We start from the raw sequence: 15,419 nt of genomic DNA, 5'->3' as shown, positions 1-15,419 counted from the left end.
TAGTCATATTCATATTGTATAAAAGTAATAATTTTAATAACTAATAACTATACAAGTATTAGTAACTATATTGTAATAATATAATGTTCCAGCTACCAATATAAATATATTATAATTTGTATTCGTTTAATGGTTATAATTAACATTATTATTTATACTCGTTATCGATTGACTTTTAGTTTTTATTAAAACTTATATTTTTGACTTTTTGAATAGTTGAAATAAAATGAGTATCTACCCATTTTCTGTTTAAATAAAAACCACAGAAGCATTCTTCTATTAAAAAATATATTTAAATTTAATAACGGAAAATTAGTGTAAGATTGCGAACAGCATGAATTAAGACGTGATAGTCATTTCGGAAGTCCGCATAATTATTACCTACCTATTGTGTACCAAGTTACAACATAACTATTTTTACAATATAATTATGTACCTATATAATATGTTAATATGTTATATTTGGACATATTTAAATTAAAATCAAATATAGCTGAACCTAATTTAACGGATTTTACCTTTAAAAACAAATTTACAACAGGGCAATAAATAATTACTCTCAGTCCCACAAGTCTCTCAGGCAGAGATGATATTATTTAATATAATAGATATAAAACTCTAATTTTTAAAAACACGATATTTGCATTGATCGTAAATCAGACAATTTATTTTTATAAATGAGCATTTGAGCACCATTTTTAAATACTGTGTAACAATGTATTTAACTAAAATGTACTTAATGTCAAGCCCGGATTAAGACATTTTGAGGCCCCAGGGGGCCAAAGTTTTAAATGAGGTCTATGTACGGAAAAAAAAAATAATAATGTATTTATTAATATTATTTAATATTATAGACACCTGTTATAATAAATATATACATAGATATCAGGAACATAGCAATAAATGATGAGTAATGTATCATTTTATTTATAAATTATAATTTACAAGCTTTTTTCCATTGCTACATAATCGTCGATTATTTTTTAAGTGATTTACGCAGTATTATAGCATATAACGAAAAAAGTAATGGATAAATCTGAGGCCCCTAAATAAATTCTGACTATCGAGGCCCGGGGGCCATGACCCCCCCCCCTGGACCTCCCTTAATCCGGGCTTGCTTAATGATATGACGATCGTCATTGTTGAGTATTTTAATACGTTATATCAGGCCCGTATACAGGGGGGGGTTTTAGGGGTTCAAACCCCCCCCCCGAAATTTTTAAAGTAGGTATATATTTATAATATAGGTAATAAAAACTAACTACATACGTCTTTATATATAAATGTATAATGTTAACCACTATCATTCTCTTTTGATTGGCGGTCTAACATAAATGTTTATGGAGAAGTAGAAGGACACAACACAAACTAAAATAATTCAATAGGTACCTATCTATAAAAGTAAGTTATTTCGAGGCTTGGTGGACATATTTACCGGTGATTTACCAGATAGTTACGCCAGTATGATTAATTAATATTTAACTCTATGTATTTTATGACCGATGAACGTTATAATATTATTATGTTGTTAATCTTAATAACTCAAGCCACTGCAGTTAATTTCAAACAATAAAATAAAATTAAAACATAACTCATATAGTAGCATTATAGGTACGACATATTTTGCTGTAGCTAGGCAGCATACAGTTTTTTGGTAGGTAAAATTTTACCGTAGGTAGCTTACTATACACTAGTACCTACCTACCTAAATATTATTTATATTAATTATACTTGGCTTACATTAATTTTGGTTTCTGGTGCTTTCGTTCTTCGAAATATTCTCTCACGACGCCCCTGGGAGCCGCGACGCACAGTTTGAATACTTCTGATGTATATATGAATTAAAATATACTGGATACCCAACCCCAATGAATTATATTATTTATTTGTTTATAGTAAAATATACGTAATATATTAATAAACGAATACATTAACAATGCAATTCTAATTTAATGTGTTAACTTAGTAACCTATTATTAATGCTTATAGATTTATGCTTAATAAGTATTATTTATAATACCTACTCTATTTAAATGTTAGTCATTGCGTAAGTTTATCAAGCATTTAATAGCAATTAACTTTTTAATATTTATAGTCAGACCTAAGTCGAGTGTTTATACAGAGCACTAACTTACTTTAATGTAAACGTTTAATAATAGACACTTAATATATAGGTAGTATTATTGTATCTTATTTTTCGAACCTTACAAATTCAATTCAACTTCGACGTTTATAGAAGTCTTAACATTGGATAATGTTATGTGGCGACGTATAACGCGACGTTATACGAAATTTACTTAAAGAGTTTCATCTAAAAAAAAAAAAAAATAGAAACTATATCAAAATTTTAATCACACCAGTGTCATAAACACAAATAAATATCTTTATGTATATAATTCTATTGTACGTGTATTTGTAAGCGAACTCCTCCTAAACGGCTGCACCGATTTTGATGAAATTTTTTGTACGAGTTTGGGTGACGCTTCGGATTGTTTGGATTCGCAAATCACCCCCCTAGGTCCAAACAGCGGATGTGCTCAAACGGAGATTTATAAATTTACGGTAGAAATTTTTATTTATAAATGGTTGCCATGGGTTTTAAAACTTTTATAATAATAATTATTATTGGTTGCCGTGAAATCAGTGTATTCGTTCAATGCATTTAATTTTTTTGTACTCTATATTTTGATATTATATGTATCGCAATTACGTAAATATTGAGCGTAGATATTGCCACGTCTTCGTGGACGAGGAGGAAATATTGGTTGACAGACTCGGCATTCACAATTATTCCAGCAGGAGTTCAGTGACATACTTGGTATAACTTTGATACTTTAGACTTAAATTATAAAGTTACGTACAAACAGCACGGGGTCCGCGATCTACCGTAGGTAGATTGCCTACCTGATAATATACTGCTGCGAATCAGAATTATTATTCCAGGCAACAGAAAAGTTATATATAACTATTCTAATATAGAAATCTGTGGATTTCACCAACATTTTAAAATAATTGTACGATACAAACGTACAAAATATGTACAATTTAGTAGTGATAACACGACCCTGCCGCGATTGTCTCGTGTTCGCGGTTACTACCACAGATATATAAACATGTTTATACCTCAGTGGTTGCAAATCAGGTGGCAAAACGATATCAGTGTTATCAGTGTTTGCGCGGGCGTGATTGTGTAATGTGTATGATAATTTATATTATCGTATTTTTGCCGTTTTTTCGTCTTCGGATTTCTTTAATTTAATGTTTTCGGCTTTCATACGCATTCAAACTTTACGATTTCCTCGTTTTTTCGCGTGAACCAGAGTTCAACGATTCAACCCTCAATAAAGAACGGTCGAATAATATTTAATAGCGAAGACGAGATTGATGGTGAAGCGAATATCGCGATGCGACGACGACCTCGAATCTTCTACGAGAGAGTCAACTATGTAGAATTATATGGCTATCATAAATTCTTAAATGAATTTCGTATTTCAAAAGGCACATTTGGTAGGCTCCTGAGATTGGCGGAAGAAGAAATATCACCTCCTTCTCAAAGGTAAGTAGCTTTTGATAACGGTTGTGAACAGTTGCTGGATGAAAAACAACGGTTGTTGCATTCAACAATTTATTATTCACTCTATTGCGTATTGGTCGGGTGGACGACGATCGACTGCCGATTTTTAATACCTCCGTGATGGCAGGATTGTCCTAATACTCGTATACCAACCATCTTGTGACGCCAACCGTCCGCCGAGACCAGCGTTTTCCAACCTTTTCCCCTCACAATACACTAGTTATAATATTTTTTAGCCGTGGCACATTTGCCACTGACTTATAATATATATGTTTAATATACAGAGTGTAAAAAATAGAACTGACTTTTGGAATAACTTTTGTTCTAATCAATATTTTTAAATTTTTTTTGATATATAATTTATAGCCACTTGTACTACATGTGTATTAAAAAAGGATTGTTCATGTTACGATAACAATATAAAAACTAGTCCTAGTGAGAAATTTAGGACTGGTTTCACAATATTTTAACTTATTATCGAAATTTTACCTGAGCGTTTATTAATAATTATGACATTTTGCGGTACACCTAAGGATGCCTCACGGCACATTAATGTGTTGTGGCACGCCGGCTGGGGAACGCTGGCCAATAAAATATGTAAAAATAAGTAACAACTAATAATTTTAAAGTGTTTATCTTGTTTAATTTATCATGAATATTGTTGGTATCGTAGAATAACCTTAAAACGGTATGCAAATTGTTCAACTGTATATAATAGTTTTTTTGCTTAATTTTCTTTTCTTCTACCTACAATGTTATTTTTTTGTTTCAGAAATAGAGCAATATTAGCACCTTGTAAGTTGTACTTGTTTCTGATGTACCTGGCTACAGGTTCATTTTTGTTAACTATTTCTGACTTTACTGGGATCAGCGAATCATCGACTTGTCAATACATTGAGAGTGTAGAGCTATAGCAAAGCAAAGATCAAAATTTGTGTTGTTCCCTACGAATGATGTTGATGCAAGAAGGCTAGTCACTGGATTTTATGGCCGAAGTAATTTCCCAGAGTAATAGGAGGCTATTGGCTGTACCCATATAAAAATTCAATCACCAGGTAGGCATTAAATATAATACTATTGTAATGAGATATGTTGCGTTTTATGCAACCATGGTTCATCATAATTTTTTTTAGGTGTAGATAATGAAGAAAGCTTCAGAAATAGGAAAGGTTATTTTTCCATCAATGTACAATGCATTTGTAATCCATGGCTCAAAATTACAAACATAGTGGCACGATGGCCAGGGTCAAGCCATGATCAAACCATTTTTGACAGTTCTGTAATCAAACATAAATTTGAAACAGGAGTCATAAAAGGATATCTCTTAGGTGACGGTGGTTATGAATTGAAGCCTTATCTTATGAATCCTCTGCTGGCCGCTACCACTCGAAGCCAGCAGTTGTATAATGAAAGCCACTCCAGGATTAGAAATATTATTGAGAGGTACATATTGTTTGGTTGGAAAGGATGGGGTAGATTTAGATTCTATTCCAAATACTGTATTTTACTTTTTGGATTACCATAGTTCATCATTTACTCAGGGCTCTGAATTTTATTCGCTAAATTTTTATAGAAAAAATGTTAAATAATACCATGCCAATCATAACCAATACTCTGTATTGATAATTTGTTTGTATTAAACTATAAACATAATATGCAATAATTTAATTTAAATCTTTAAAGAAACAAAATCTTATAAATTTAGTAAAATATGCCAAATATATTTTTGTACTTTGATTGTAAGCATCGTGAGATTAATTTGTGTCGAATCAGATTTTGAGTATACAGCTTCCCAAGAAATATGCATTTATTAGTTTCATTAGATCATTATCTATTAATTAATATATTGTTTATTTTAATAGTTTTATTCAAAAATAACATAACCCAATTTTTTTTTTATATTTAAGAAAATAAGGTTTTTAATTATAATGTTATAGATGTTTTGGAGTTCTAAAACAAAGGTTTCCTGTGCTCAGCAAAGGAATAACAATTAACTTGCAAGACACATAAGCATTAATAGTGGCATGTGCTGTTATCCATAATATCTGTATTGATATGCATGATGAGCTTCCAAATGATTTGTATGAAGACATCAATGATGCTAATGACAGAGAAGATAACCTTTTCAATTTGGCAGGAAACACAAGATGTAGGCAAGGGAGAGATCGCCTGATCAGGGATCACTTTAAAAATTTATAGTGAAATTAGACTTATTTTGTACAACTTTTATTTAAAGCATTTTTATCAAATAATAAAACAAAATTTTCTTTATTTACTTAAACTGTCTTTATAAAATTAAAACTATTAAATAAATTAAATTATGCACATTTTTATAACTTAAAAAGTAATTGGCTACAATTTATAAAATTGTGTAAGAACTATTTTATTTTATTTCTGGTCGAAGATTTAAATTAGTAATGACCTAACTCATAATATTATAATTATACATAGCAGAAAATAAAAAGAAGTAAAAAAATTCTATCTTGTCTTTAATTGTATAATTTGCCATATAGTAAATGTCACGTAACCTGAACATTATCACAATATTTGATCATCGTCATCATCTGAAATTAAATTGATACCTGCAAAATGACAAAATAAATATATATATATACTCAATCTTATCAATAGGTACTAAATAAAAAATAATATTATCACAATCTATTTAAAATTAAACATAATATGAAATATCAATATTATAAATTTGATATATTCTGAAAAATATGCGGTTATATACATGTCTAGACTAGTATACACTAAAAAAAAAAAAAAATGAATTTTCTATACTTGTCTTGTATAAGAGTAACCTCACGGAAATTGGAAATTGGCAATGCTAACGCACTGAACTTCACTTTATTATTTTAATCACCTAGCAAATAGTATGTTATTTTCCGCCCATGGACAATTGTCGGAAACTAACGTTAATGAAAACCGATTTAATTGATGGTATGGTCTGATCCAGAGGTATGTCAATGTATTATCTGGGCCTATTGAATTACTGTTTATGACATTCTGGGCCTGATCGAACAGGAAAAATATTGATCGCTTATATTATAATTATATATACTTATACTAAATATTATCATACGTATTTTATATATTATATATTATTAGTATTTTATAATATTTTAATTACAATACTTACTCGTCAAATGGTTGACAAAAACAGGGAAACCATTTCTGATAAAATATTCCCTCATGTAGCCAGTAGCAACTGACCCATAACTAGATATTATTGGCAACTGTTCAATGCTTCGAGGTATTTGTTCGACAACATGTGTATTTAGTTCTCCTTCATCATCAGATATAGACTAAAAATAGTTTAACAATTAATATGAAAATATATTATTTGGTGGTTAACAGACTGGTAGGTAATTTAAGCAATTAATACTTAAATTCAGCTACCTATGTTGTTTAAGTGTCCAAACGCTCTGTTATCTGAATACCTATAAGCGCTGTAGCGATTGAACACGTAATTATATAGACATGTATAAGTACATATTTTTGTATATACTATATATATATTATATTTAATTCCCAGTATCCAAACTAGGTACGGTCCAAATAAGTTCAGATAAGTATTACTGTTACTTCATGAATCGCTGTGAAAAGTAGCAGTGACTGTTACTTTTTAACACCACTAACCTATATTCTATCTCGCAATGACTGTATCCAGCAATAATAATTCGTGAAGTAAGTGGTCGTATGTTTCTCAGTGTGCAGAAAATGCAAATTTATGTTTTTTTAATAATATAGAAAACAGACAGTTTAAAAGCACACTAATATTGAATAAGATTTCCAATTAAATATAAAATTATTTTAATATTAATCATTTAAATTATTCACTTGCATTGTGGTATATTGGTACTTAGACTATTGTCAATGTGTAAACTATTGTAAACATAAGCTGTTCAAAGCTTGTATCGATTTATATAGTAATACATTTAGCTAAAATTTAATATTTGATAATTAGTAAATGGGCCGGTACTTTTTTATTCTCCTGGGCCGAAATCCCCCCTCCCCTTTCTGCCTCTGAATTGAACTTTTTATTTGTGTTGAAAGCTATGATAAAAAAAAAAAATAATAACAATGTATTATAATATATTATTTGACTATAACGACTAATGGTTGTGGGTTATATTTTGTGATTATAGTAATAATAATATGCTATTAAGGGGTAAAAATAACAACAGTTTCTAAAGATTTCAATATAGGCAATTTTCTATTTATGTAGGTTGTGTAAATGTGTAGCAAGTGATCATTAGTGTGATGACTGTGTATAAAGCAGCATTTTACATAGTAATTACAAATGTTAATTTTAGTGAAACACTGAAACTCAGTTTCGTATTTCCAATAATATAGCTTACTGAGTGACATCACAGTATGAAAACCTATTGTATAAATTAAAGAAAAGAAGTTTATATAGGAGTAGATTTTTATTTTATTTTCAATGTCTAATATTAGGCTCTAAAACTTATGATATTTTATTTTTTTGAATTTGAATTACTGAGTTTAGTAATTAAAATATTGAAAATTGACTTTTATACTGAATATTGAGAATAGGTGTATTTACACTCAATAAAATATATACACTAGCAGTGGCATACGCAGGATTTTTCAGTGGGGGGGAGGGGGGGCTTGAAAATTAGTTACAATTTTATTTTTATTTTGTCCAGTCTAATAATACACCTTTAGCTTCTAATATATCTGTGTACTTCAACCACAATATACTGAAAATATTTTAAGTATATTACCTGAACACTGCTTTGATTGCTATGATTGCTGCTGTCATCTGAATCCAATATAAGTATTGGTTCATCTAGTCTTTGAGATTCTTCTCCATTGTGAGGTGGGACTAGCTCTTCAGACATACTTGAACTTCCATTCCCATTCCCATTATTAGGTAATTTTAATTTTTTTTTATTTTTCTTTACTGCATTCATATCTGAAATTTAATATTTAATACACTCAAAAATTATATTTTTAAATTACAACAAATAACTAATATCGGTATTCTTGGTTTTAATATATAATTTTGTCCAAATTTGAACTTAAAATGTCTGTAAAAATAAATGTGCTTACATATTTTTTAGATTGTTTGGTCACAGTATGAACTATTTATGAGACAATTTATGAACTATTTATCTATAGCTACAAAAATTGAATATTTTATAATTTTTTAACTCCATTTTTTTTTAAATTTCCTAGATTTTGCTAAATTTTGTCAATATCAGAGGTTTAAATATGTCTTATAAAAATAATTGTGCTTATGGATCTTTAATATTTCTAAACTGCTATTATAACTACTTATGAGGAACATTGTATTCAATTTTCAAACTTTTTGATCCAACGTATAAAATTTTATTGACAATTATAGAAGAAAAAAATTAAAAATTTCAACAGTCTATAAATAATTCAAAAAGAGTCGAAAAATATTTTAAAATCGCTATCATGTATAGAAAATGACAAAATAAACATATAATGTTGTAATAATGTAATTTCAAGTACCTACAGTTCTTAGTTTTTGAATAACGACAAAATAAGCATAGATATCAATAGATATTTTTTATAAATTTATAACTTGAAATAATTTGCCAATTTTTATGATTTTGATGAATTTTGTTAAAATTCTAAGATCAGACAAATGACAGAGGATTTACGAACAACTATTTTAAAATCCAACTAACATAAATTTATGAGGAACATTGTATTATATTTTGATAAGCCGATAAATTAGTAAAAACAGGTATTGCACAAAAAAGAAAAAGTTGTTGCGCAAAAAAATATTAGAAATAAGAAGATGCAAGTCGTAGGAGTTTATGATAAAATAGTGTAACCGCAAACAGAATTCGAACATCTGTATAAGTAGTAGGTACTGACAAATATAAGTAACTGTTATTAGTTTTTGCAGACATATGGCATATATGAAAAAAAATTTAGAGCAACCATGTCAATTTTGAAATTAATGATTAATCAATTTATAGGTTTTAATTAAGAACTCACCACTTTTTTTCTTGTCCTATTTATTGTAACTAAGCCGTGAATCTCGTTCCAGTTTTTTTTTAGTTGCACGGGTGGATTTTGTTATACTGTTTAATAGTCTGTAAAAAGATAAAATGATTAGTTCTGTATAATAACTAATAGGTAGGTTAGTACCTATAATTGTGTATTAATTGATTAAAATTGATTAGGTAATTAAAGGTAATTATCTTAAGTTTATTATGTTCTATAATCAAATGGATTTAAAAGATGATGTTATACTACTTACTGTGGAATTACTATCAATTTTAGTTTAAGAACAATAACTCACAAAACTTTCTTACGCCTATAAATAACTTAAAAAGATTCACAAAATTTTGGAAAGGTTATAAAATTGCTTTGTTAATAAAAAAAATATACATATATATAATTTTTATAATAGGTACCTATACTCTATTATAAATAAGATCAGAAGTCAGCGGCCGAGTTCTGCGCATGGGCGTGGCTTTGTTCCGTGGCAGCGCCCGACGCGTCACCTTAGTAGGGACGGCGTCTCACCATGTCTGACCTCCGCCCGACGCAAACTGGTCGCCGCCAACTCCTGGTCTTATTTGGAATAGAGTATATGTTTTTAAATTTTGTGATTTGTACAATGATTGTACATTTCGCAATTTGTACAGTGATTATTGTATATATCGCGGATGTATAATGCGAGGGGTAAACACCTGACAGAAATTTTGTACACCAGATTACTGATTTCAATGATTATACCTATGATTACCCATGATTTACTACAAAGAATACCTATGATTACCTTCACGTTGTACACTGATTACCCCCAAGGTGTTCACCCCTCGGTATAATGTAACTTGTACAATCTAGTTACTTAGCACAGCAACATTGTACAATTCTGTAAGTAATATCGATATTATCATATTATTAAATAGTAATTCTTCTGTGTTAAAAAATAAATTAAACTCACCAGCAAAGTTGTCAGTGCAATTAAACTTCAATGTCACAATCAAATTCCGAATGAAGGCCTTCTACTGAAAGTCGAATCGCGTCCTTCACTGCGATCGAGTGGCTGGGAATGGTATTTTCCAGCTGCTGTTCAAATCTTACATTCGAGGAAAGAAAATGATCAAAAGTGAAAAGAACACAAATTAAATCGAAACCGCACTTTATTCAGATTCTTATATTTTAGCTGCAGCCATGTTAAAACGCGCGCTACCAAACACCTGCAGCAGTTCGATTCTGTAAGCCGACACTCGTCAATCGTTACGGAGTTAAGGAATTTATTAAAACGTGATCGTGACGACTACCGACATTAAATTCTAAAAAGTATCGACTAGGTAGGCGAATGATTACCGTTAGTTGACGCTTACAAATTATTTGGTTACCAATACCTCGATAACTAACGATCATTTTCCCGGAGGTTATAAACTGTATCCAATCACAGCGCGCGGAGTATTATCACAGACTATATGAAATATATTATCATTTAGGGCCAGTTGCACCGTCTCTGATTAAAGTTAACCGGAGTTTGATCGGCCGAATTTGCCCGGTTAAATATCTGTTATCAGCTGATTAAGCTTAATCGAAGTTTAACCGAATATGACAGTGCAACTGGCCCATGGTCTGTGGTATTATCATATTCTTATCATGAATCTTCATCACAGATCGATGTTTGGATATTAATTTTTATATGAATAATTATTTACGTAAAAATAATACGAATTTATTATTTACGCGTTTCCATTATTTAATAAGACACGGGAATTGTGATTGTGATTGTTATAATTTCTTTTCGTGTTTTGTCTCTACCTACTTGATTATAAATATGAAACGGACAGCTACTCAATCGTTAGTACTTATAACATTAGAAGTTTATTATTGCCTACTTGCGATTTATAACACCTAACGAACATCGTCAAAATGACGAACAAGAGAGGAGTGTAAAAAAGTCAATACTAAGGGAGAAGAAACGACAAACAATTAATTATTTTCGTGGTCGTCTATATGGTACAAAACCATGTCGCAACTGTCAAATTTCAAACTATAAATGGAATAAACGACCTAGAAGTCTCGTGGAATGAGTTAGTTATACACATCAACGATATTCGGAATTCTGGTGCAAAGGAAAAAAATATAAAATCCTAGAAAGAGGTAATTAGATAAATACATTTTAAAACTTAACATTAATAAAATATTAAAGTTAAAACTGGGCTTTCCTTTTATCTTTATTTGGTGATTTGTATGTGAATGAAGAGTTAGATAGACTTAGCACTGGTTTTTTAATATAGATAATATAGTACTATACTGAAACCAATTTTAATCGCTTAAATTTATTGCATTTGCAAGTGTTGAAAATTATACGATACTAATTTAAATTATAAAAATACATTTCTCTGAATCGGTACCTAACTGTCAACTCATATCTACAAAATACTGAATGTACTACTTCATAAAGTATTTTGAATACCTACTGTCTACATTTCTTTATTTTCATTAAGAATGTTTTTAATAATGTTTAAGTATAATACAATTTTATAATATAATAATATAATTAATATAGGCATACCCAGTGGCGAGCTGAAGTGGTTAATTTTGACGCAGCTGCGTCAAATTTTCAAAGGGGGTGGTGCCACCCCGTGACTGTGGCACAGAATTACATGCTAAAGCCTGACCTCTTGGCTCTTTTGATCACATTTTATTAACATCATAACTTTGTTGTAAGTAAAAATAGGATGGTGGTGGTGGTGGTAAGTACATAATTATGAAAATGCATCATTTAAAATTGAAGTTCAGCCGGCCACTGGGTATACCTATTTGATTATATTATATATATATATATATGGTTATAATAAATTTACAAAACGTTCCTTGTGAGTGATCTTCATTTTGAAGAAAAATGTCATAGTTATGGTACTAAATTATTGAATCGTAATTCAATTCATATATTAACAATTCCTTCATTGTCCTTACCTGTTTGTGAGTAATTAATGTTGTGAAAACAATTATATATTAATACATACCTATTATATTATTGTGTTGTCTGTATCAGACTGAATAACCTAGGAATGTACCTACCTCTCAGGCCATTTTTAAGGATGTTTTTTGTGTTCAAATGGACACCCATTTGAGTAAGATTTTACTAACTTTGTGTCCGCTAGAATAATTATTAAATTGTAGTAACTAATAAGTAATAACTATAATATATTAATTAAACTATCATTTCTTAGATTTTTCTTCTTCTTTATAGAAAAGTATATACTTATTTATCATTCTGATTAATAATAAAATTAAAATATATTTATTAGGTTTGTATAGTACCTACATAAATAGTATTCAAAGGCGTGGTGGCGCAGCGTGTGGCCCTTTTAATTCTGTGTAGAAATATATTTTATTTCTAACATGGGCAGTGTTGGTCTGGATAATAATTGGGGCCCATGGCACAATAATTTTCAATGTGCCCTTTTACAAAAAAAAAAAAAATTACATAGGTAATTTTGTCTTTTAAGTATACAATTAATATCTTACTAAACTAAAGTCTAATCTCATAAACAATTTATTAATTTTATCATTAGATAGAATTTTACTGTATTAAATTTAATTAAGTTAATATAAACAAAATAATGTATAGTTATAGCCTTCATAAAATATAATTTTAAATACAGTTTGACAATATTGTTTTGGTAAAAAATGTATACTTTTTGATGATTAAATAGATGCAAAATTAAAATAAATATAATAGGTATTTAATATGGATAAGTTGGTTGATTAGAAAGTCAGAAGCTCTAATTTGATCTAAAATGCAGTTATTTTTAATATACTATATAACCAATAGCCTCCCTTTTACCATGGTCTAAAAAAAATTATTAAATTTTTATCTTTTTATTTTTAAAAATTCAAAAATATCAATTTTGTAAAGTTAGGTATCTTTATTCTATAGTAATATGAAGAAAACATTTTTTTTAAATCAATTGAATTTTGAATGAATTAAAGCAATTTATATTTCCAAAAGTACTTTAATAATACTGTCATTTGTCAAATTGTAAGGTTTCCACACGTTTAATAATAATGCTATTCAATAGGTATTAAGAACACACTATACTCGTTGCCTATGTATGTTCTACTTAGTATTTGTTTTTATAATATTCTTAAATATATCCACCATTAACTGCACAAGTAAATTTAAAGGGCCATTATTTTTGTAATGAAATTAACATGTCACTGGGATTAATTTTAATTAATTAAAAAATTTGTTACAAAAATCATGTCACCATGGGTCTATAAAATTGAATTGTGCATACCAGTTAACGATGGGGGATATATTATCAAATTGAACAATATTATAAATAAAAAAAAAGATAATAATACATACAATTTCAACAAGCACTTATTTTTGTTTATTACCCATTCGATTAGCATTAGTTATTTAAGTGTGGGAAACTATACAATTTTACAACAGTTTAAAATTACAATATGCTGTATTTTTGAAAATATGTAAAATATTTGAAAGCTTTCATTTATTCAAAATTTAATTGATTATAAAATTGTTTTATAAATATATTTTAATTTTTATAAATGTTTAGCTATGCTTGTTTTATTTTCCAGTCATGAAATATGTTCTGCTATAGTCTATTGATCCTATGAAATCAATCAATTCAGATGATACTTGTAAGTATTATTTATTATTAATATTATGTGAAAATTGAAATATTTTATATTTATTGGTTTACAGGTTCAGTTATACACATCCAAGTTGAGTTGCCATAGTCTATTGGTCCTATGAAATTAACCAATTCAGATGATACTAATTGTAAGTATTATTTATTGTATAAATTATGTGAAAATTGAAATATTTTATATTTATTGGTATACAGGTTCAGTTATACACAGCCAAGTTAAGTTGCCATAGTCTATTGGTCTTATGAAATCGACCAGCTCAGATGATATCTGTAAGTATTATTAATAATAAAAATCTTATGAAACTAAATATTTTATATTTTGATTGGTTTACAGGTCAATTTATACACAGTCGAGTTGAGCTTGTATCTATAATAAATCATTCCTTTAGAAAATGCAAAGGCTATCTAAAATAAATCAATTTTACTCAGCAAAAACACATGACACCACGAAAACAATTTTTATAAAAGACAGTAGTGAATCTGAAAAAACCGTTATCCATTGTAAAAAAGCAACATTCAATAACTGAACATAAGGGTTCAGTTACCGCCCAGGTGTTCAGTCAGAGAGTTTAGCTTTTACTCTCTGAATGGTCTAGTGAGTTTATATAAAATCAGATAGTAATTTATTTATGTGTAATATTTTTAAACATAATATTTTATTTTTAATTAACAGTTTATGTGTGGCAACGATAAAGGAAGCTCCAGGCACTGCAAAACTGTGTATTTGTGAATTAAATTATTTTACAGTGTTAATAATAGTTCCACAATTATTCAGCCTGGGAAAGAATTGCGTAATTCTGTGATGTCCACATCAATGCTTTGGCAATTCTGGAAGGAAACTCTGTTGGTTTTAGAATGTGGTGAATATGAATTTTGCAACCAGTAAAGTTCCAACCATAAAAACCTGGATATCCACAATAAAATGTTTTGAATATTTATGTAAAAAACTTTTAAATAACGGTTCTAAATTTGTATCACTGCGCTCGTTTAATCAAGACCCAGTGGAAAATATTTTTTTATCTGTTAGGTCCGCAGTCATGGTTTACGAAATACAATCGCAACTTATTTCCATTTTAAAAATTTATTTAAATAACTTATCATCAATAATTTGATTTCTTCTCAATCTGTTGGTGCAAACTGTCAAAAATATAATTGTGATAATTTAATGTGAAAAG

At 29.0% G+C, this 15,419-nt stretch overlaps 1 protein-coding gene and 1 long non-coding RNA gene across 2 annotated transcripts; one reads left to right on the top strand and one right to left on the bottom strand.

Annotated features, from left to right (window-relative positions):
* Positions 1 to 5,784: 5,784 nt before the first annotated feature.
* Positions 5,785 to 10,927, bottom strand: LOC100571424. Its single transcript, XM_003247141.4, has 5 exons — positions 10,536 to 10,927; positions 9,578 to 9,675; positions 8,329 to 8,519; positions 6,720 to 6,885; positions 5,785 to 6,156 (listed from the first exon to the last, which is right to left on the bottom strand). The coding sequence occupies exons 3-5, from the start codon at positions 8,515 to 8,517 to the stop codon at positions 6,113 to 6,115; spliced, it is 399 nt and encodes a 132-aa protein (XP_003247189.1). The 5' UTR covers positions 8,518 to 8,519; positions 9,578 to 9,675; positions 10,536 to 10,927; the 3' UTR covers positions 5,785 to 6,112.
* Positions 10,928 to 11,211: 284 nt separating this feature from the next.
* Positions 11,212 to 15,406, top strand: LOC107884787. The gene is made up of 6 exons (XR_001680126.2): positions 11,212 to 11,719; positions 14,171 to 14,233; positions 14,298 to 14,375; positions 14,440 to 14,514; positions 14,579 to 14,839; positions 14,918 to 15,406. It is a non-coding gene; the product is annotated as an uncharacterized LOC107884787 (long non-coding RNA).
* Positions 15,407 to 15,419: the final 13 nt, after the last annotated feature.

Source organism: Acyrthosiphon pisum, chromosome X, assembly GCF_005508785.2.
Source record: "Acyrthosiphon pisum isolate AL4f chromosome X, pea_aphid_22Mar2018_4r6ur, whole genome shotgun sequence".
Classification (NCBI taxonomy): domain Eukaryota; kingdom Metazoa; phylum Arthropoda; class Insecta; order Hemiptera; family Aphididae; genus Acyrthosiphon; species Acyrthosiphon pisum.
Note: the sequence above shows the minus strand (reverse complement) of the source record. Positions and strands in the feature narration are given on the sequence as shown.